Below are 20,944 nucleotides of genomic sequence, written 5' to 3' on the forward strand. Positions count from 1 at the left end.
TTATAATTCGCACTTGCATTAGAAGAGTGAGTGAAAAAAATGGCAAACAATCTGATTTCTAATTATATTTAAGTAATTTTTCACTTGTACCATCTTATTTTTTTAGCTTTGTTATTTTTTTATGCATTATTCTTTTTTCATGTTACCCTAATTTTTTTATTTACACATATTATTTTACTTTTTTACATGATATTTCGATGTCACTTAATAATTGGTTACGATTGTGTTGTCAGAATTTATCAAGCGGACGAAAAAACCTGTAAGATGTGTCACGAAGAATGCGACAGATTCTGCACCGGCCCTAATGCCGACCAGTGCATCAAGTGCAAACACGTGCGAGACGGACCGTTCTGTGTGCCTGAGTGTCCATCCTCGAAGTACAACGACAACGGTCAATGTAAACACTGCCACGAGAACTGCGTAGGCGGTTGCGAGGGACCAGAGAACAACATAGGCGCCAACGGATGTCATAGTTGCGAAAAGGCAATTATGAACGGCAACATACCAGAGGGATGTTTGCAGAAGAGAGAGCCGTGTCCCGATGGTAAGTCATACGACTTACCATTATGACTTTATTTCATGATTTTTGTCTCAACGTATGAATATTTCTATTTTACAGAAAAATGGAAAAATAATGATATTTTATACGACAATTTTTTACGACAATAATAATTTTTTAACTATTGGCCAATAGAAACTTACATGATATATGTAGACAGTGATTCTGATACTTATTTTTATTAATTCTACAAATGTTCAAAAATAATTGCAAATAAAATTTGCAGGACATTATTATGAATGGGTGAGTCCATTAGAGCAAGGTTCTTTAAAACCTCTCGCTGGAAAAGCTGTCTGTCGCAAGTGCCACCCACGTTGCAAGAAGTGCACAGGATACGGCTTCCATGAGCAAGTGTGTCAACAATGCACCAAGTATAAAAGAGGAGAGCAATGCGAGGATGAATGTCCCACTGATCATTTCGCGGATGCTGACACGCAGTTATGTATACCGTGCTTCGGAGAGTGCCGAGGATGCTTTGGACCAGGCCCTAATCAGTGCTACAAATGCCGGAATTATAAAATTTATATTGTACGTTAATATTAAAGATAAATAGTCATGGCAATAAATAATAGAGTCTTTATTACGCAATTATATCTATCTTAGTACATTATACTTGAGGAAAAAATGAAATATAAAGCAAAGAATGAAAACATATCTTTTATTTTACTATATTGATATCAAAATACATGTCTTTAGTATTGCAATTTATAATAATATAGTTTGTAAAAATTATACTTTGTGTACAAGAATTGAGAGTTATAATATTAATTTATACAATTTATGTATTTAGGACCGGCTAGGTGATCCTGGCGACAACTCGACATCCTTTAACTGCACAGAGACCTGTCCACAGGAATATCCTCACAAAATTTTCCCCCCTGATAGCGAGCCATACTGTTCCGTAGAAATAATAGGCCTCGGCTATCAGATGGAATATGAATTTCATCCAGCAGTTTTGGGTGGCATTGGTGTCTTATTAGTGGTGTTTATTGTCGTCATTGGTGTGTTACTGTACTTCTGGCGGGTAAAAACGAAAGCCAAGGAGAATACAGTAAAGATGACGATGGCTTTGACCGGTTTGGACGACAACGAACCGCTTCGACCAACAGGTGTGAAACCAAATCTTGCCAAATTGCGAATCATCAAGGAAGAAGAGATGAGGAAAGGCGGTATATTGGGTTATGGTGCTTTTGGCAATGTATACAAAGGCGTTTGGGTACCTGAAGGAGAAAATGTAAAGATTCCAGTTGCTATAAAAGTTCTTCATGATGGCACGGGTGCAAACACATCCAAAGAATTTCTCGATGAGGCTTATATTATGGCTAGTGTTGAACATCCAAATCTTCTACAATTACTTGCGGTATGCATGACGTCGCAGATGATGTTGGTAACCCAACTGATGCCTCTTGGTTGTCTGCTAGACTTTGTACGTAGGTACAAAGATAAAATCGGTTCGAAACCATTGTTAAATTGGTGCACACAGATCGCGAGAGGTATGGCTTATCTGGAAGAGAGAAGATTGGTTCACCGAGATTTGGCAGCGCGAAATGTTCTCGTCCAAACTCCGAATTGCGTGAAGATCACCGATTTTGGACTTGCTAAATTATTAGATATTAATGAGGAACAATATAAAGCTGCAGGCGGGAAGATGCCGATCAAATGGTTAGCATTAGAATGCATTCAACATCGAGTGTTTAATCATAAATCGGATGTGTGGGCTTTTGGGGTGACTATTTGGGAAGTTCTCACTTATGGTGGTAGACCATACGAAAATGTCTCTGCTCGAAACGTGCCGGAATTACTGGAGAAAGGTGAAAGATTACCGCAGCCCGCGATTTGTACGATTGACGTATATATGATTATGATTAAATGTTGGATGCTTGACGCCGAATCTAGACCTAGCTTTAAGGAACTGGCAGAAGATTTCGCGAAAATGTCCAGAGATCCTGGTCGATATCTTGCCATTAAAGGGGATAAATACATGAGACTGCCTTCGTATACACTACAGGTAATTTATGTTAGTTTGTATATAAAATTTGTATTTTTTATTACTAAAAACAATTATGTTGATATAATAATTAAAAATTATTAAAAAACAGTAAAAATAATTTTTATTGATAATTGCGTTACGATCATATTAATGCCTTAAATTGTCTATATCATCTTTATACATGTAAAAGCAATTCAAATTGATAAAAATATATTAGTAATAATCAATATTTAATTTTATTAAATAACTAATAACACAATAAAAAATTATGCATAAGTGACGTGCTTAAAATAAACAAATAATATATTTCTAATTCCTAGTATAAGATAATTTTAGTAACATATTTTTTCTATAATAATATAATAACTAAAATTTAAAAAAAAATTTAACAATATAGTTTAATTTTATCTCATTAATTTGAATTTTTAGGACGAAAAGGAGATGATACGAAATCTCGCATCAGCGATGGATGGTCCTGAAGCTCTGGTGGATGCTGACGAGTATCTACAACCTAAGTCACGCGCTCCACTTCCGCCCGCGATTTCTGCATCAAGTACTTCTGGCTCGCCGCCGAATACGCCGGTGAAGTCATGTTGGCCGAACGGCAAGCCGCTTGCCGCTGATTCTCCAACGCCGCAGAATCAGCAAAACTGGGACAGAGAGCTCTTGAGGTATAGCGGAAATCATGGGAGCGCAAATGCGTCGCATGAAGCGGGCAATTCCGGTCAGCACACACATTACGCCCCAATACATCCCAATGTTCACTGCGGGCATGTCGTAGGATCAGATAACTCAAATTCGAGATATTGCTCGGATCCATTGAAGATGGTTGGTGTTAGAGGTAAGCTAAACATCAATTAAAATAAAAAGAATAGAATTTCTCTGGTAATAACAGTGATTGATATTAAATCAAGAAATACATGCAAACATCATGGGATGAACTTAATGAATTAATGGAAAAATTTCAGATTGCGATGTGACGGATGATTGTTTTGATACAAAAGTAAATCAAGTAATGCACATTGTTGCGCATCAGCAAGCTCAAGTTGGAAACTTGAAATTGGATTTGCCATTAGATGAGGATGACTATCTCATGCCGTCGCCACAACTGCCAGTCAATACGACACAATACATGGATCTCATTGGGGAATCTAAGCCAACAGGTGAGTGGAAGTGAAACTTGTTACTATTAGTAACTTTATTTATTTTGTAAACATTAAAAATACAAAATCTTACTTTCACAAATTTCTTTTTTACTATATTTATTTATACTTTTAATGTATAATTTTGCGCATAATTGCTAATCCACTTATTTGTTACTTCACAGTTATTATTTATTTATTCATTATTATTTTATATAAATATTATTTTTATCTATTATGTATATATTGGTCTTTACAAAGCCGAAATTATTTTTATTTTATCTAGAACCCGAATCAAAACGGTTGAACAATGGCTTCCGAAAATATCCAGATTTCCTAACAATTCAAGGAAAAACGTCACTGGACAATCCGGAATACATAATGTCTCAGGATGAGGGACCACTCACGCCACAGACATTAGGTATTCCTACGCCGGACTTGGAAAAAGTTCTGCCAAATGGTGCCTTTGGGTCTCAAATTAGGCAACGAAGTTCCGAAGAAGAATCAGATCACGAATATTATAATGATTTTGATCGGTTGGAACGGGAATTGCAGCCACTAAAACCTTTTAGGAAAAATGAAACAACGGTGTGATTCTAGTGATGCTACTGAGGATGCATTAAGAACTATTCAAGATTTTGAAAGGAATCATAATGATCAGAAACTTTTACTGGAATAAAAGATAAATCTTGAATAGAGGAGCATAGTTTCATCATCGCAGCATCATCTGGTCACATTACAGTTACTCAATTTCCGAGTACAGGACTTATTGTACTTATAAAGGACACTTCGCTTAAGTGCCGTGCTCGATTGTGATTAGACATAAACTAGAGACTCGTATTACGGAATATAAGTAAAATGAAAGAGACTATAATGACACACATACCGGAAATGGGAATCGCGCGAGAGCGATACTCACAAACAAGTATAGTGCAAAAATATTCTTAATGTGCCATTCGTCGTGGCTTGTAAATAAATTAGTTCTCGTATTAGCTTCTCGAGAAAATAAGAAATATTCTAGGACTTATTTCGCAACGACAGCGTCAATATCGTCTTTGCTTAATAGCTTTTCTTTAGAATTATATTAAGGCATTTTGGGCCTTGCCATTACAAAAGAAAATTCAGTCTTTATATATATATATATATATATATATATATATATATATATATATATAATGGTACAAAATGTAGAAAATGATATAAATGGTTTTACTTTTTTGACTAAATCTCTCTACATTTGTATTTATAATAATATTTCTATTATTATATACATGTTATAAATACGGCCCAATTTTTTGAAATTAAAAAATTATAAAATTATGAATGTTGATCTTTATAAATTTTATAAGCTATAAACTGAGGTTTTGCTTCTCTTATTATTTACTTTTGTCAATATATCTGTACACTCTGAAAGCTACTATTCACAACAATATCTATTTTTCAACTTGGTTAAAAATATGGATTGTACTCAATATGTTTGTACTCAAAATCAAATTTTAGAATTGAGAATTTTTAGAAAAATTATAGCGCAAAGTAACGAAAAATTAAGGTTACAGCGACTTCCAAAGAAATCCATGATCGTTGTTAAAACTTTGAAATGACAAAAACAATTTTCTAAATATCTACATTTTTGAGCAAAATACTTGAAATACATCAGGAAATTGCTCAATACATTATATATACAACTGTTTTAACATTTTTTAATTTTTCTTTTTTCCTTAAATACAAAATAAATTTGTTATTGACATTTTACATCACTGAATAACAAATCTCTTTTTATAAACACACGTTTTATAAACACACACGTTTAATTTCAAATTTAGAATAATGTATGTATGTATGTATGTATGTATGTATGTGTATATTCAAAATGGCAATGTTTTTTTCAATTTTATTAATGTTCAGTATGAACTCTTGTTACAAATTAATTAATGTTTTTGAAGATGTTTTAGTATTTATAAAGTGTTCCGCTTAGAATGACAAAAGTTAAGCGGTCCCGCTACAAAGGCCAGCTTGCAACACCTATAATATAAATCTGATTAATGTTAGTCTTTGTTTTAATCTGCTTTAATGTGGAAGAAGACAAAGAAAAATCAATTATTTATCGCTCAAACTGTTAGACGTTAGGGCAACCAGGCCAAAATATTTGTACGGTACACCGCTGACTGTGATATGAATTATTTTACTTTCTTCTAAGAGAGGGGGGTGACACTCAAATACCGTAATGATTAGCACATCATTTTTCCTTTTCTCGCAGTAAGCTACGACAGCGAAGTTACATCGTCTTATTTTACTGCCGAAAATAAATTCGCCTTGCGAGATTCGAATCGATGCAGAAGAATGCGATTTTACTTAAAAATGAAGGAATAAACAAACTCAAAAACGTTTTTCCTTCCTATGCCATCGTCTTTGTAGCGGAATCAATAAAATTGGCTTTAGGGTGGGAATTATCAGTTATTTACATTTTTATACAAAACACGATTTGTACATAATACATAATTTAGCGAATAAGATAGTAAACAAAAATGCTCTACAAAAGAGAAACGGAAAATAGTCGAACGAAATCAGTAATTGTACGTTGTCAAAATACGACAACTCGTATTATGCAACCGCACTAAGTAACAGTATGATAGGACGTGCCATGTTGTACAGAAAACAAAGAAGGAAATACGCGAAAGAACAAATTTTATAATGTAAAATGGATTTTATTGTATTTAATCAATTCACGGGAACTCTGTTCTGCAAGCCTTGCATTTGTTAGAAATGAGCAGAAGAGTGCGCGAGATTGGTAATCTCTTTTGGAAGTAATATTGATAAATTATAATCAATACAATCATTTTGTAATTTGAAGAAAAAATCATAATAATATTACATTATAAGCATATAATTTTTCAGTTAGTTACATGACATCAATAATCAATAAATTCAAATCTCTAATTTTGATATTTTCTTTAATAGTATTATAAAGCAATCAAATCAAGTCATTCTAAAAAAAAAGACACATATAAGTTCGGATTTAAAACATTCACTTCTATATTTTTAAATCATCCAACACATTGATTTTTATGTCAATATTTTTATATGTAAGCAATCAATATCGACTTCAAACCCAGATAACAAAATAGTAGTTTGCTGACAAATTGCCAATAAATTCAATCAAATTTTTACTATAAATTCATAGCCATCAATCAGTTTGCAGAGGATCTGTTGGCAGAATTTGCTGACATACTATGTCAATAGATTGATGGCAGAAGTGGCAGAACTCGAGCAGGCGTTGCAAATGCCTGAGCATAACCAATGTCTCAGCAAAATTACTCAAATCTGCGATTACTTGATATTGACTATGATATTGACAAACTAGCCTCATATTTGTCTTCAATTTTGAATATAGCAGCATTGAAGCAATACGCAAAAAACAGTGTGCATATGTGCTTTTAACTGTTTCAGATAGCAACATAAAGTTACTTCGCATTGCGATAATGTAACATCGTGTAATAGCTTATAAATTATTGCTAACAATAACAACACAAATTTTAATGACGATTTTAAAATTGTCGGCAAATTATTGATAAATTAATGTCGAAAGTTTATATTATATTGTGTGGGCATCAATTTATTAATAAATACGGAATTAGTTACTACAGTTCTGATAGTAACACACATTATGAGTGCAAGTAGCAATACAGACATGTCACTATCTAAATTTTCGACTTCTACCACCAATCTACTGGTATAACAGTTAGCAAGCTGTGCTATATTTTTAACAGCAGTTTGCCAACATCATAAGATATACAGATTCTGTGTTCAATTTGTTGCCCTTCTGCCATTAAAAATTGATAGCATGTTTTACTCAAAATTTGTCTCTGTAGAGATACGCCTGTAGACTTTGTTATATGGGTAGAGAAAAGAGAATATACGTTTACACATAAATTATTCATTTTTCTGACATTAAAAACACAAAGTGATATTAATCATGAATTACCACAAAGTATTTACATATTTTCTTTATTATATTCACAATCGAAATAAAAGTGAGAGCATTTGTAAAAAAAAATGCTTGCGAGAAACAAAGAAATCCGCACTGATTTTCAATCTCGCTGCATACCGTACAGTATCTTACACGTAATAATGTAGCCAATACGTATCGTGTACATTGTGTTAAGTGTTACTAATTATTAATATAACAAATTCTCTTTGTAATATATCATTTACGCGACGCGTTACTCGCCGTACGAGGAAACACATATGATTTTCCTTGAGTGGACCAAGAAAATGTCTTCATTTTCCTCATTCTCGCAGATTTGGTCTTCTATATGTAAATTGAACTGCAACTGATCATGTTAATTAGAAATTGTACAGTGTAATCAAACGTTATGTAATTTACGAAGAGTTGCATTTGCCATTCGGTTGTGGACATAGAACTTATAGATCTTTATTGTATCATTATATATCGTAAAAATTTATTGTAATAAAGAACAATCATTCCTATCATTTGTTATTTTTCATTAAACCTAAATAATTTAGCGCTTAAATTACAAACATTTCTCAATATTTTTCCAGCTATGTTCACTATGCAATGCTCCCGTGTGTAATGAAGATAATTTATTTATAAAGAAAAAAGAATACGTTTTCTATTGAATATTTTCCTTATTACGTTCTAAGAATACTTCTATGCATAAATATTAGTCTTACGAAAGATACAATCTGCATACCAAATAACATCTAAAATATCACACAAGATAAACAATATAATAATCTAACGTGATCTTTACTTCGCCAGTAAGAGAATAAAAAAACTCAAGAATAAATTTAATTTTGATCTAACTGGTCAGATTTAATTGAATTAAATTAAGGCACTACGTTTCGACAGTAGGTTTTGGTCCTTTTCAAGTGCGATATGTACATACGTTACATTACACACAAAAATACGATGTATGACACATGTCCAAATAAATCATCTAAAAAACAAGATAATTATATAAAATCAAAGATTGTACGCAATTAAAAAGAAAACAATTACAGTAGTACTTACAGATAATGTGCGTCATGAAAAATACAGACATAAAATAGAAAATTCTGATAAAAGTGACATAGTATTGCGTTACTTATTTCGTAATAAGATGTTGAGCTGGTAACGAACAAAGGGAAAGTAAAAAATAATCACAACTAGAGGAGTGATCGTACACTCTTTAGTTTTATTATATAATTCGTTATCTTGTCTTTTAGACGATTTATTTGAACATATGTCATACATCGTATTTTTGTGTGTAATGTAACGTATGTACGTATCGTACTTGAAAAGGACCAAAACCTATGCCTATATATCAAAACGTAGTGCCTTAATTTAATTCAATTAAATCTGGCCAGTTAGATCAAAATTAAATTTATTCTTGAGTCTTTTTATAAACAATATAAACCCCAATATAAATATATACATATATGGATATACACACAACACACATATATAGACATATTTTGTATATAATTATTTTTGTATATAATTATACATATTTTGTATATAATTATACACATTTATATATGTATATTTTTATTTTTACCGAGTGGTTACTATCCAATGATAAATGATGCGATATGCAAGTGCACGGCACTTCACGGAACTGTACGGAAAGACACGGGCGATGTATACGTTATAGTCGTAAAGAATGTCTATTGCAGTATTCACATTCAGTCTCTCGCGAGTAATCGCACGGTATACTGATATCTGTGTCTAAGATATTTCTAGCACAAATTTTTACGTTTAGTGTCGGCATTCCTTCAATGTAAAAATAAAAGTATTGTGTACTATTTTATTTATCCGAGAAGACTCAATAAATTCAACGATTTATGTAAGAAAATTCAGTACACAGTATATAAAAGTGAATATACTCAGTATTTTCAAAATATATAATTTTACGGTCCTAAAATTTTTTGTACTAAAACATTATCCATACATAATGTCCATTAAACTTTCCGTGAGATATCTACAAGGATATCTATTTTAATAATAGATTTTTAATATTTATGTTATCTTCACAAATATTCACCAAAAAAGAAAAATCATAAAAATCTATCAAAAACAATATCTATTATAAATTTATATAACATTACATATTTATATATAAGAGAATGCTGGAGCGCTCCTTAATACTATCATAAAAATCTATTGAATCATGATACTACCATAAAAATATCTTTAAAATTTTACAGATTTGAATACTTAGTAATTACAACTGTGATACAAAAGATATATGATGTATAATTCGTGTTTTATCAATCTAAATGCGTAAATTCGTTTATTTAAAAAGATGTTAATACTCAAAGATGGTATTAAACATTTCAGGGCTCAAAGCAAAAGAACAAAATGTGTCCTTTGATAACAAAAAATTTATTTTATGGCATATAAAAAAATATAATAAATAATATTAATTAATTATTAATTTAATTTATTTTTTATTAATATTATTAATATTAATTTAATATATAAAGATGTGTAAATCAAGCACATACGAGGTTGAATTGAATCGAATCAAATCTCTTTGATTCAAATTTGAATCAAATTTTCTCGAATTTACATTATGCTAATTTAAACGTAATAAATATTTTCAATATTATTACATTTTTTTAATAAACAAAGAAATTAATTGCAAGAATTATAAAAAATAATTATAAAAAATTATGTGTTAAGTATGGAAACTTATAATAGATTAGGTAATAAATAAACAGGTATTGATGAATGCATATGTAAATAAGTGCTTTTTATAAATTAGTATAAATACATTATATGTATACAAGCTGACAAGCACTTTTATATATGTGTGTGTGTGTGTGTATATATATATATGTATATATATATATATATATATATATATATATATATATATATATATAGATACTTGATTTGCAAGATAATTTTTAAAAATTAAAAAAGATTACACAACTTCAGCAGCTAATATGGATACTGTTCATGATCCATATTTGAGACACTTGTTCGATGGTGATCCAATATTTAATGTTTACCATCACGAGGCCATAAACTTATCGGTCGGAGCACCTGGTCCTGACCTTTTAAAACATTGTATAAAAATGCTGAATAGATCTACGCGACATAGATTGGTAATGATTAATTATTTTAATATTTTATTAGACACTACAGATGCGCGCTACTAAACTTTTTATTTTTTACTTTTCATTTACTAAAAATATTTTACTAAAAATAAATTACAACGATAATTGTATAGATAATATCTATACAAATTTGACAGCTGTCAAAATTCAATCGCAATGGCAGCTACTTTTGCAACACGAAGTAAGCGCAGCGAGAGAATTAATCAGCACCGCGCAACAACAATAAATTTCGAGAGATGTGACAAAGCGACTTTACATGCATTTTTTTAGATAGAATAGGATTCAATTTTGTTATTTGTCAGATAATATACTTAAAATTAATTACATATTCTCAATAAATTCTTTCATTTTTTTCTAAAATATCAAATTATTTAATATTATTTTCTAAGTATACTTTGTATGTATGTCCGCTGCACTTAACTCGCATAAGTTATGTGATTACTAATATAAAGCATGAATTTTTACTTTTTTAATCATCTAAGCAGGTCATATTTTTATCCGGTGTTCATTCATACGGTGCAATATCTACTTTCTGAGAAATAAGGAAGTACCAAATTAGGGAAATTGTTCCAATTTCGGTGCTTTCTCTCTCTCTCTCTCTCTCTCTCTCTCTCTGCCTCTCTTTTTCCACCGCACGCACACACACACTTATTTATTTATCTATTTATTAACACTCTGCAATTATCCATATCTAAAATTAATTCTTATCTAGGAAGAAGAGGAAAATGAAGGGAAATATTATCTCTTTCAATATGGTATCACGGCGGGTTTTTGGGAATGTCGCGATGAGTTAGCAAAGTTTTTAAGCAGACGATATGACAATCCCGTAAAAAGAGAGCAACTGATATTAACATGTGGAGCATCACATGGTCTTCAATTATTACTGAATACCATACTATCACCGAATGGCATTATCTTTGTAGAAGAAGTTACTTATATGATTGCTCTCGATGCTTTTAAACAGTTTCCATTAATTCAAATAGTTACAGGTAGATGATAAAATAAATTTATATATTTGTGAAACAAAATAATGTACAGATCTGTTAAAATTATAAAAGAAAAATAATTATATAAAAACAACAAAAGTATAAATATTCATTATAAATTATAATGAAATATAACAATAATAAATGTTTATCAATTATAAATAATAAATTACTTTATAGTATTACATTCTATTAAAAAATCTATGTAAAAGTGTTAATTAAGATATGTCTATAATTGAAGTTTTTATTTTGTATAGTGCCAATGAAAAATGACACAGTAGATTTAGATGCATTCGAAAAGATAATAACTGAAGAAAAGGCAAAAAGCAACTTTTTTCTAAACGATCAAAAAATATTCTGGGCGATGTTCTATACAATACCAATTTTTCATAATCCAACTGGAACGACGTTGTCACATGGTAATTTAAGTATTTCATATAGTAGAAAATTTTAAAGAATATATTAGAATATATTTTAAATTGTTACAACTATCCACTATATTATTTTATAATAAAAGAATTTGAAATTTCTTATTTATTTCTTTTCAATTAATACACGAGTTATTTCAAAATACAAAAATTTATAAATCAAGAATATACATGTATATAAAATTATTTTATTTCTCAATAGATCAGTGCAAACGTTTAGTGGAAATTGCACGAAACAATTCCATAGTAGTAGTTTGCGATGATGTATACAATTTGCTTTATTATGGACAAGGATCTCCGCCACAACGTTTATTTTCTTATGATAATCCAAAAGATTCAAATTATAAAAGAGGGAACATTGTATCCAACTGTTCATTCTCTAAAATATTTTCGCCCGCGATCCGTTTTGGATGGATCGAATGCAGTCCGCGTATTGTAAACATTATAAAGACATCGTAAGAAATTTTTTTTTTTTTAGAATTACATTTATATTAAACACGAATATTATGTGTAAAACTACTATACCGAATTTATTTTAATTCAATATAAATTTAACATTTTAACTAATTAAAAATAATTTTTAATTAATTTAAAATAATTAATTTTACGCAACAGTTTTTACACTGCAAAGAAAGTTATTTGACTAAATTTTTTAAATTATTTGAACTTCTTCAATTCAAGTATGCATTGAATTAAAACACAAAAAATACTTCATCAATAAAGAATGGACAACACCATATAGCGTTATCACTTTAATTTTAAAAAATTCGAGAAAAAAATTATTGAAAGTTAATAATAAGTACTATCCAGGGATTTTGGAGGCTACTAATCACGAATCTGTTATCAGATTTTGAAAAAAATGACGGATAAAATTCAATATAACAAACAAAAGTAGCAAACTTTTGTTTTTCAATTAATTACTTCAAAATCTCATTTTTTTTAGTTTTCAGGATCTGTCATTATGAATTTATTACCAAATTGTCAAAATTCAAAATGTACAAATTCAATATAGGAAAGGAAAGTAACGAATATTTAACACAACACGAAAACCAGAGTCATAGAAATATAACGTATCCGACTCTATTTTTATTATTTTTTCTTGTTCTTTATTTTTTCTATTTTAAATTTCACAATATTAATTTTAATAATAATTGCAAATTTAAATTGTATATGAAAAGAGTTATGGACAAAGTTTCAAAACTACTAATTAAAGTATATCAAAATGCATCATTTTTATTTACAATATTGGATCCGCCATTTTGAATTTTGAAATTCCGATAGTAGATTCATAATTAATAATCCAAAAAAACCCTGGTAACCAAAAACGTTTCACAAATTTTTGTTATAAAAGCTCTCATTCTTCATTTGTTAAATTTTAAATTATATTATTAAATATATATTTAACTTTAAATACATAAAAATATTAAGTAAATAATAAACTGAATTAAATTAAAAATTTTATTCAAATTAATAACTTATTTTTCTCAGTAGATAATCATTAAATACATATTAATAATCATTTATGTATATTATTTGTTATGTAATAACGTAAATTATATCAATTATTCAAAATAATGTGAGATTATTTATTATAACTGTTTTATTATATTTTAACATTAATTTTAACTTTTTTAGAGGCATATTGTGCAGCGGTGGAGCAGTTAATCATTATGTTTCCGGAGTAATTACGAGTATGCTTCATGAAAATCTCGAGGACAAGTACCTTGATAAGATTATAAAAATCTACAAGGTTATACTATTTTATAAATATCTTTGTATTCCAGACAATATATCACTAATTTAAAATAGTAATAATCGTACGGTAAAATCTTCCATAAAACTATGAAAACAAATAATGTTTTCATAAATTTGAAATTATTTATCTTAATGTAGAAATTTTCTAATGCTAATACAACTCTAACCAAGAGTATTAGGCATCCTCAATTTATGAAATATATTCAAATTATAAGATCTACTAATTTTTTTGGAAATAGATGAGAGCAGATAAAAACATATAACACATCTCAAAAGACTTAGCAACATCGTCTGGCTTACATAATATTTGTGGCACTACTTAAAATTAAAAGTGCTTTATCTAAAGTTTAGATAATGATGAAAATAATAAATTTATGTTTTCAAAAAGTAGTGCGACAAATAAGTCGGACAATATAAAATTTTTCTATTCATTTTCAACAAATGCTTGGTCTTTTAAAACGCGTGAATAATATAGATTATATGCTCCAATTTTCTCCCAAAATTAAGAAATTTACTTTCAAGACTGTATTTTTTATATAAATTAAATAAATAAAGTTAATTTATAGGAACGATTAGATATGCTTTGTACAACATTGAATCATTTTCTGCCAAACTGTTGTTCATATCAGCGACCAGCAGGTGGTTATTTTGTTTGGATCCATCTTCCTTCGGGTAACAAATTTTTTATTATTATTTACACTATTTTTATTCATTTAATTTTTTGTAAAATTATATAACTTTCTTATAGATATGGATGCTACCGAATTCATCAAATGGTGTCAAAAGGAATATAAAGTATCAGCGATACCAGGTGTTCGATTTTCATATAAAGGTGAAGCAAAAAATTTTTTACGTTTAAGTATAGGATTTCACACAAAAGAAGTTTTAGAGACTGCGACACAAACTTTATGCAAGGCACTTTTAATATACATTAAACATAAGATTAATTATAAAAGTAATCAAGTATTACAAGTAAAAATGACTTAAAGGCATTAATAAATTTTTTAAAAATTATCAGAATTTGAAAAACAAGATAAAATGTATAAAGAATATGTATATGTTAAGTATACACAAATCCAGATTATTGTCTATTTCAGACAAGTAAGACTTATAAAAAGTATTGTATACCTTTAGTATAAGTTAAATTAAATTTAACACACACACACACACACACACACACACACACACGCGTGCGCGCGCAAATATATGTTCTTTGATATATTATGAAAGTAAAGATATATATATACATATTTCTTTTATTAAATATTATATATATTTGTAACCAGTAATTAGTAATACAATTCAAATTTAAAATTATAAATTTTTGAAACCAAACAAATTTATTCAGAATCACCTAATAATTCTTTTTGTTTAGTTTTTAGCATTTGTTCTGCTTTATTTACATATTGATGACTAAGAATGTCTATATAATTTTCTATCCTGAATGCCAGATCTTTAGCTAAGTTTTCTTTTTGTTTCACAACCTTAATTTGTTTATTGCGTATCTGTCTAATGTTGTCACAGCATTTCACATAAAAACTTTTTGCATTCTTAGACAAGGTTTCTCTATATTCCTTTGTTATTCTGTAATGTAAAAATAAATAAAAATATTTTTGCATTAATCTAAATCAGAATAATTTTTATATTTACATTTTATTTATTATATTTTATAAATAAAAATAAATATAACAAGATATAATTTGTATATGTATTTTTTACCACATATTTTTCACGTAATTTATAGAAGAAAAAACTAATAATACCCTGTATCTAAAAACATAACACAAGACTTTCTTATATTAAATTCTTTTAACTAAAAAAAACACAAAAATATAATATATTCTAACTTTTAAATAAAGAAAAAAATTATTAGAGTTTAACATTTTATCTTAATAAGATAATAATACATCTAAAAAAAACTTACTTAGGGATAGGAACATAAATTGTAGTCCCATCTTGTTGCGGATTCAGCTTCATTTGATTTTTGATGAGGCTTTTTAGAATATCTGGGATAGCTTGTGGAAAGGAAGATACATTCAGCACTATCAATTTAGGCTTACGATTAATCTGTGCAAGCTCTTGCAGCATGTAATCCTTTCCTTCAAATTTAACAGATAACATCTCAATAGCACCTATACTTGATCTTACTGACAAATGCTGAGTAAAATCATCTTTTAAGCCTTCAATGACCTTGTCGAGTTGAGAAGTTAATTTAGTAATATCAACAACTTGTTCTAACTCATTATAATCAATGTGCTGAATCTTTTGTTTCTTTTCGCCACGGTCTTTAGTTTTTGCCAATACAGAGGTCATAGAAAAATATTTTACATTATTCACTTTGACACTATTGCAAAGTGAAAGATTTAAAATATGGCAACACTGAGTGATTTGCAGAAATCCTTGTTGGTTTTGAATATTATATATTTCTTTATTTGATGAACAATTATGCACATATTTCTTCATTGATTTTAATACTGAAATTATTGTATGATTCCTTAATTGAGTATTAGCACAGAAACGTGTGCCTATTAAACTTCCCATCTTTTTATTTTCACAGAATGCCTTATGAAATTAAATATAATCAGAATACAGCAGTATTATAATGTTCAGATATATAGTCGGATATTTATTTAGTAATATTCATAAATTCCGTTTTACGGAGTTAAACTAAATAATTATCCCGTTTTCAAACAATATGAAATATTGTATATGTTGTCACTGATTTACTTACATACACCGTGTTTCAAATTTCAATGTATAAACCTAACCTCAATACAGCATATTACCACCGACGAGAAATTATAGATCGTCAACATGGGTAAATTTTCGTCCTTATCAAAAGGGCGCCAGGAGCGCGGGGATAATTGAAGAATGGTGACGTTATCGACTATAAATAGAAATTTGCGATTGGTAATATCGGAGAGCGGCCAGCATCAGCGTCAAACGATGCAGAACTACGTACCACATCCACTTTTCGACCCTGTCAATAAAATCGTTCTTTGGTGTGCGTCGATAAATACAAGTTCTATAAAAGCGAAAATTCTGAGCTAAAAACAAGACAAATTACCTTTGTCATGTCCTATGTACTATTTATTAGCAGAGACCATAGACTAACGTAAACGGAGCATTACTTATCACTTAGGACGAGACCCTTAATATTATGCTATCTAGCCACTACAAAAAATCGTATATGTATAAATTAAATAAATTAAAAATCATCGATACATGAATTTTTTGCTAATTATTTGCTATCTTTTGGTGACAAAAAAAATTGCCAGTGGCTAGATAGCTTAATAACAAGATACTACAAAAAACGTACGCAAACTAAATAAATTTTAAATCAACGATGTATAAATTATTTGCTGATTATTTGCTAGACTTTGGTGATAAAAAAAATTTTTTTGTCATCAAAAGATAACACATAATTAGCAAATAATTCCTATATTAATGATTAATTTTTTATTTGTTCAATGTATATGCGTTTTTTTTTTGTAGTGGCTAAATAGCTTAATATTATACGTTAAACACGTAATAACTTTCAAAAATTAATAAGAAACGACAAAAATGACAGACACATAGAGGGAGGAACAGCCATAGTTATAAAAAATCAATCAAATATAAAGAAGTAAAGATACTTGAACTAGAAAAAGTAAAAATATTAGAACACACAATCGTTAAACTAAATACCGTGAACACAACCTTACATATAATAGCGGCATTTTTAAAAATTACATTATTACATTATTTGATCTACAGCAAGAGAATTTGGTGCTAAATAATTTTTTGTAAATTTAATATTTGTAGCGTATATAAACCGCACCGACACGTTTATCAGTTTTGAAATAGTTACTTATAGCTAGATTGCTAGATACATATGATGTACTGAACTAACTCAATGCTGTAATGCATCTGTAAGGTTTCCCCTCTTTCCCGAATTACTGCAAATAATTTATTACGAGAAATAATTCCTCAGCCAGGGTGGTCAGTCCTGGCTAAGGTATGTATTATTTTCCCAATAATTTATATACAGTTTTTGCGAAAAATTATATTTCAGCCAGGATGGTCAGTCCTGGCTAAGATATGCATTATTTTCGCAATAACTTTTATATATAGCTTTTGCGGAAGAAATCTTATAAATGCTTGTGAGTACCAGTATCTAACTAGTAACTGTATTTTAAGACTGAAAAAATGGCGCGTATTTCACAATAAGCTGAAAATATTAAATTCAATGAAAAAATATTATGCAACAGTAACATTTGTTGCAGATCGGATAGACAATCTTATCTTTATCTTTACAACATTTTTGTAGCCCTGCTTTTGAAAAGTTTCACATCGTATCTAAGAAAATATACGAATTATTTCCAACTAAGATTGAGATAAAATTTACTTATTTAGTTTTAAAATTTAATAATTGAAATTAATACGAGTAATAAAATAATGTTTATTTAGGAAAATATATTATAGACTACATATGCATACGAGCCGTTTGCAAATGGTCCAAATAAAAAAAATAAAGTAAAATTAACTGATAAATTAACTGATAAATTTAGATTCTACGGACAATAATAAAAATGTGCCTATTAATACAAGTACATCTGAAGGTATTGATTTAGATAATGATTAATTATTGAGTCATTTTTAATAAAATATTGGTAAACTAATTTGTCAAATTATATTTAGTAAAGGAAGACAAAGTGTAAAACAGCCATTCGATGGCTGAAAATAAGTCGAGAATCATGGACTAACGTATTAAGAAATTGGGATATAACTTATAATTTTCGAGAAAAAGCACTACTAGATCCAAAAGATGGAAGAGACAAACCCCTTTCGCTAACGGATTATTTTTTCCAATGAAAAGATTTTGTCTTCGCCTCAAGGGTATACTCTTGTAAGTCTATTAAGTATTTTAATTTTATTATATTTAATATATTTATTAAATATAATATAATATATTATATTTAATATATTTCATTATATTTAATTGTTACTCAGCCGCTCAATAAGTGGTGCTATTAGAAAAAAGCACGGTAAAGGAAATAAATAATTAAAATATTAAAAACCCCGGACGCACATAATTCTCCTGGACAAATTTTCAATGCTTTGAAAAATCCCTCTAGACTTTCCGAATGCCCTAAAAAAGAAGGAAAAAGAGGACGAATGGCAACCCTAATTATAACAGATTGTAAAACCTTTTAAGAATTTAGTAAGCGATCTAAAATGCTTATGGACCGTCCAGATTACGTCACGTCTCAGTCCGAACTTTGCCTGTGTACAAATGCCGAGTAACTATCGTGAACAAAAAATTTATTTTATTGATTATTTTTTGGGACAACTAATATCTGTCTTAAAAAAAATTTCATAAATCGCAGTTTATCTGCCATTATCTGCAATTATTGATTTATTAAGACGATATGTTAACATTATACACACAGTAAAAGTTAATATACAAAATTTATAAAAAAAATACAAACTTTATGTAAAATTTATGCAGAATTCATACAAAATTTATTCAAAATTTATAAAAAATTCGTAGTTTATTCCTAAAAAATTTATAATTAAAAAAAAATTTTTTTAATTTTTATTCATTTCACATTCATGAAGCAATGGAAGAAGCACTGGGGCACCAAGAGAAAAAACAAGTAAAACCCTATTAATTGGATAAAGAAATCGAGAAGGACATTACAGAAAAAAGAAATAAGTACAGAGTATTTTTTAACTCAAAAATCAATAAAGATAAAACAGAACACAAAGCCCAAGCAAGAGTTAGAAGAAAGATTGCCAAGAAAAAAAACGAAGCATGGGAAACAAAATGTAACAGGATTAATTCCTTCCTGGGAGGACAGAAAAGTACGAAAAGCTGGATAATTATAAAATCACTGCGACTGGATAAGAAAAAGGATATAATGCGCCAATTTCGCTTCAGCGGTGAGTTACTTTTCAAAACTATTAAAAGAAAATAGGCCAGAATTTCAGAAGTAGCAACAGGAACAGAATGTCCAAGTAATAACATCCTCAATCAAAATAACTAAGTATAAACAAATTAAGTCATAAAAATCTGCAAATTGTTAAAAAGAGGAAAAAACCAGGTCTCGGCAATATCCCTGCAGAAATAATAAAACATAAAACAAGAAAGCTTTGGCAACACCTGACAAGTTTATTTCAGAAATGCATAAATGGAATAGCGGTGCCGCAGAAGTGGAAAATGTCATTAATATCAACCATCCAGAAGAAGAGGGACAGAGTTTTGTTTAATCAATTCTAGACACAAAATTATAAAATCTAATACTTAGGATATTATTTATGAAATGTGAAGACAATGCGTAATCGGATCGGAGAGAAACAGGGGTATGTGGCCTCTCCATTAAAATAGCTTGAAATTATTGTTAAATTTTTTAAACACAAAAAGTAAAAACTTCTCCGTATTTATAAATAAAAGATTAAACTTTTTATTTGCATCTTGAGCATTTTTTAATCTTTTCATCTTTTTTATTTTTTAAGACCGAATTTAAGATCCACAATAATATAAATTGTTTTTATTAATATTAAAGTAAATTGAAAAATAAATTTTTAAGAAATAAATTAGCGTGCACACGCGACAATTATTTCTTAAATATTTCATATTCACGCCACTCTAATTTAGATCATACACTCATATATTGCAGATTTCAACGTAGCCAAGATGCAGTTACAACTCCGCTGTTGCACGTCGAAGCGAAGAATTGCCTTTTATCTTAATCAGAAGTAATTGAATTATTGAACAAATTACAATCGACAAATTACAATCAATAAATTATAAAATTACTTGGAAAAATTTCAATACACCGTTTCACAAATTTGCCAATAATATAATAGTAAAAACTAAAAAACCAATTTCTTTGGAGATTTTAAAAACTAATGGTATAGCTACTCAGATATGGTTTGAAGGAGAACTATTGAGAAAAGTCATATTTCATTGTTTG

The 20,944-nt window shown here is 29.0% G+C and overlaps 3 protein-coding genes and 1 long non-coding RNA gene across 10 annotated transcripts in view; 2 read left to right on the forward strand and 2 right to left on the reverse strand.

Moving 5' to 3' along the window:
* The window catches only part of LOC105828088 (epidermal growth factor receptor), an 89,029-nt gene extending 84,218 nt beyond the window's left edge, over positions 1–4,811 (forward strand). For 4 of the 5 annotated variants that reach the window (XM_012666297.3, XM_012666292.3, XM_012666312.2 and 1 more), the window contains exons 7-12: positions 234–544; positions 786–1,087; positions 1,350–2,567; positions 2,979–3,390; positions 3,518–3,712; positions 3,978–4,285. In XM_012666297.3, the coding sequence (XP_012521751.1) occupies positions 234–544; positions 786–1,087; positions 1,350–2,567; positions 2,979–3,390; positions 3,518–3,712; positions 3,978–4,285 (2,746 nt within the window). Of the gene's footprint in view, positions 1–233; positions 545–785; positions 1,088–1,349; positions 2,568–2,978; positions 3,391–3,517; positions 3,713–3,977 lie in introns of all 5 variants that reach the window. The other variant, XM_012666315.3, reaches the window with a different exon arrangement.
* Positions 4,812–7,680: 2,869 nt separating this feature from the next.
* Positions 7,681–8,768, reverse strand: LOC118644352. Its single transcript, XR_004962171.1, has 2 exons — positions 8,724–8,768; positions 7,681–8,649 (listed from the first exon to the last, which is right to left on the reverse strand). It is a non-coding gene; the product is annotated as an uncharacterized LOC118644352 (long non-coding RNA).
* A 405-nt stretch (positions 8,769–9,173) lies between these two features.
* LOC105836126 (2-aminoadipate transaminase) lies at positions 9,174–15,241 on the forward strand. Of its 3 annotated transcripts, none has more exons than XM_036282746.1 (8): positions 9,174–9,537; positions 10,620–10,804; positions 11,529–11,805; positions 12,060–12,221; positions 12,433–12,685; positions 13,866–13,980; positions 14,552–14,657; positions 14,734–15,241. In XM_036282746.1, the coding sequence occupies exons 2-8, from the start codon at positions 10,643–10,645 to the stop codon at positions 14,970–14,972; spliced, it is 1,314 nt and encodes a 437-aa protein (XP_036138639.1). In that variant the 5' UTR covers positions 9,174–9,537; positions 10,620–10,642; the 3' UTR covers positions 14,973–15,241. The 3 variants fall into 3 exon arrangements, with proteins under 3 accessions (XP_036138639.1, XP_012535405.1, XP_012535404.1); XM_012679951.3 differs by having other exon boundaries at positions 10,638–10,804; XM_012679950.3 differs by having other exon boundaries at positions 9,175–9,537; positions 10,635–10,804.
* A 56-nt stretch (positions 15,242–15,297) lies between these two features.
* On the reverse strand, positions 15,298–16,868 carry LOC105836125 (ribosome-recycling factor, mitochondrial). Its single transcript, XM_012679948.3, has 3 exons — positions 16,717–16,868; positions 15,910–16,547; positions 15,298–15,569 (listed from the first exon to the last, which is right to left on the reverse strand). The coding sequence occupies exons 2-3, from the start codon at positions 16,524–16,526 to the stop codon at positions 15,326–15,328; spliced, it is 861 nt and encodes a 286-aa protein (XP_012535402.1). The 5' UTR covers positions 16,527–16,547; positions 16,717–16,868; the 3' UTR covers positions 15,298–15,325.
* Positions 16,869–20,944: the final 4,076 nt, after the last annotated feature.

Source organism: Monomorium pharaonis, chromosome 2 (assembly GCF_013373865.1).
Source record: "Monomorium pharaonis isolate MP-MQ-018 chromosome 2, ASM1337386v2, whole genome shotgun sequence".
Classification (NCBI taxonomy): domain Eukaryota; kingdom Metazoa; phylum Arthropoda; class Insecta; order Hymenoptera; family Formicidae; genus Monomorium; species Monomorium pharaonis.

Coding starts and splice junctions, on each gene's coding strand:
- LOC105836126 (XM_036282746.1), top strand. CDS start 10,643: ATGGATACTGTTCATGATCCATATTTGAGACACTTGTTCGATGGTGAT. Junction 10,805..11,528: donor GATCTACGCGACATAGATTG/GTAATGATTAAT, acceptor ATTCTTATCTAG/GAAGAAGAGGAAAATGAAGG. Junction 12,686..13,865: donor GTAAACATTATAAAGACATC/GTAAGAAATTTT, acceptor TAACTTTTTTAG/AGGCATATTGTGCAGCGGTG.
- LOC105836125 (XM_012679948.3), bottom strand. CDS start 16,526: ATGGGAAGTTTAATAGGCACACGTTTCTGTGCTAATACTCAATTAAGG. Junction 15,570..15,909: donor ATTTATGTTCCTATCCCTAA/GTAAGTTTTTTT, acceptor TTTACATTACAG/AATAACAAAGGAATATAGAG.